Here is a 2,257-nt window from a genome sequence, read left to right on the forward strand (position 1 = left end):
CACATTCCCACCTGGGTGAAGGGAGGAAAATTCGTGTAAAGTGCCTTTCCCAAGGACACAACGTTAGGCCCTTGACCTGATTCGAACCCACGACCTTACGGTTGCGAGTCCGAGAGTCTAACCACTAGGCCACCGACGCCACATAGCAGGCGTTCACATAGGAGGCGTTCACATAATATGACACTGACGTATGTGATGCAGTAATTTACCAACAGTCCTTGCCTACTGTTTCAGTTTTCCAACTAGTGAGAAAGAGAAGATGTGAAGAAATCGCTGTCTGTGGTGTATGCAGATCTAACAGTTGCGCTCTTTGCCGTTGTTCATATGAGACCCGAATCCGATTCCCGGGTGGGAAGAATCTTTATCGAGTTTCTCTGTCTCTCTGCTGGGATATTGTATCTCTCTCAGCGCTCTCTCAGGCAGGATCGAAGCCTATCTCCTGAATGATTTACACTATGCCGAGGGAAGCATAAAACACCAACATTTAAAATGTGTGGAGAGGGGAGATTGAGCTAGGACTGGTGATCAAGGACATTTGAGGTAACGGCGCAATGTTACATGTCTTATAAACAGGAGCGGAACAAACCAAAATGCTATTAAATTATTCACATTTCTGAAAATCGCCAAAGCATGATATAGAACACATTATGAATGAAATGGTTGTTAGTCTTGACAAAGTAGATGATAGCATAATCAAAGTCAGTCTATTAATATACCATACCTTTGAATTTTATGTCAAAGTCTGCCCCCCCCCGCTGACCCCTCGAACTTCCTCCCAATTACTACCTTCCCCGCCCTATCCTCAATTCATAAGCACACACACGTACACATACATACACACATACACACGTTCACACATACACACACATGCACATGCCCACACACGCACACGCACACGCACACGCACATATAATGCCCACACATACTCACAAACACACATACACACAAAGACACACACACACAAACACATACATATGCACACACTTACACTACCCCACTCTCCATGTTTCTTGTTTTATGTTCTCGCAGGCAGTGATGGGCTACCGTTGGCTATCGGAGACGTGCGACTCCCTCCCAATGCTCGTCAAAATGGACGATGACGTTCTCGTGGACATTCCAAAATTCATCACCTCTTACAGAGAGAAAATCAACCCAGATGGCCTCAAAAGGAGAATTTTCTGCAACGTCTGGGAGAATGCTAAAGTTGCTCGCACAGGAAAATGGAAGATCGAGAAAGGTTTATTTAGTAACACTACCTACCCGTTTCCCTACTGTAGTGGGTTCTTTGTTCTGGTAACCCCAGATTTGGTGAAGAGCATGTACGAAGTTGGCAAAGACATCGACTTTTTCTGGGTGGATGACGTTTTCGTCTACGGTATGGTACCAGCAGCAATAAAGAATGTAACTTTTGTGAACATTGGTGACACTGTAGATTATATTGCCAGATACCGGCACAGCTATAAAAGATGTTTAAACAAAAACGGTTGGAAGTGCAAGACATTTGGTGTTCTCACGTCTGGAATTGAAAATTTTAAAGAACTTCATGCTCAAACCAAGAAGCTGTATATGAGTAACTCAAGTCTCCTCACAAATGCAAGTGAAGCTGTACCAGCAGTCAGTTCGAAAAATCCTGGCGAGAAATTAGGCAAAAAAGCAGATCCTATAAAAGCGCAGTAATACAAGCACGAAAGCTCACAGTTTCTCACGCTCACTCACCCCCCCTCCCCACACACGGGTACATGCACACACATACCTGACACACGCAGTTACACACACATACAACACACATATAATCAAACACATACATTCATACTCACCCACGGCACTTATATGACCTTATTGTTTTGCAAGTGCTGTAAAACACTTACTAAAACTAAATACTCACCCATTTGTACGCACCCATTCGTCCACATCTCCCATGCCACCCCCAACATACATGCACATAATGATACACACAGAGACACAGACACATACACAGACACACATACACACACACAAACATACAAATACACACACACAAATAAGGAAGTTACTGAGGATCAAAAGAAACAGACAAGGTCACCAACAAGGAAGTATTAAGAAGAATGAGACAGAGCCCAGTCAGAGATGAGGTGGGAAGAAGGCGTTGGCGATGGATTGGGCACACCCTCAGGAAGTCAAGCAGCTGCATAGTAAGGAAAGTATTAGATTGGAACCCACAGGGTAAAAGATCAAGGGGAAGACCACGTGGAACCTGGAGACGAGTCACGGAAATGGA

The 2,257-nt window shown here is 44.3% G+C and overlaps 1 protein-coding gene across 1 annotated transcript in view; it reads left to right on the top strand.

Moving 5' to 3' along the window:
* LOC101849042 (beta-1,3-galactosyltransferase 1-like) overlaps positions 1 to 1,779 on the top strand; it is a 17,299-nt gene extending 15,520 nt beyond the window's left edge. The window contains exon 3 of the mRNA XM_005095583.1: positions 1,030 to 1,779. Coding sequence (XP_005095640.1) covers positions 1,030 to 1,677 — 648 coding nt within the window. The 3' untranslated portion in view covers positions 1,678 to 1,779. The remainder of the gene's footprint in view (positions 1 to 1,029) is intronic.
* Positions 1,780 to 2,257: the final 478 nt, after the last annotated feature.

Source organism: Aplysia californica, unplaced genomic scaffold (genome assembly GCF_000002075.1).
Source record: "Aplysia californica isolate F4 #8 unplaced genomic scaffold, AplCal3.0 scaffold00107, whole genome shotgun sequence".
Lineage (NCBI taxonomy): Eukaryota > Metazoa > Mollusca > Gastropoda > Aplysiida > Aplysiidae > Aplysia > Aplysia californica.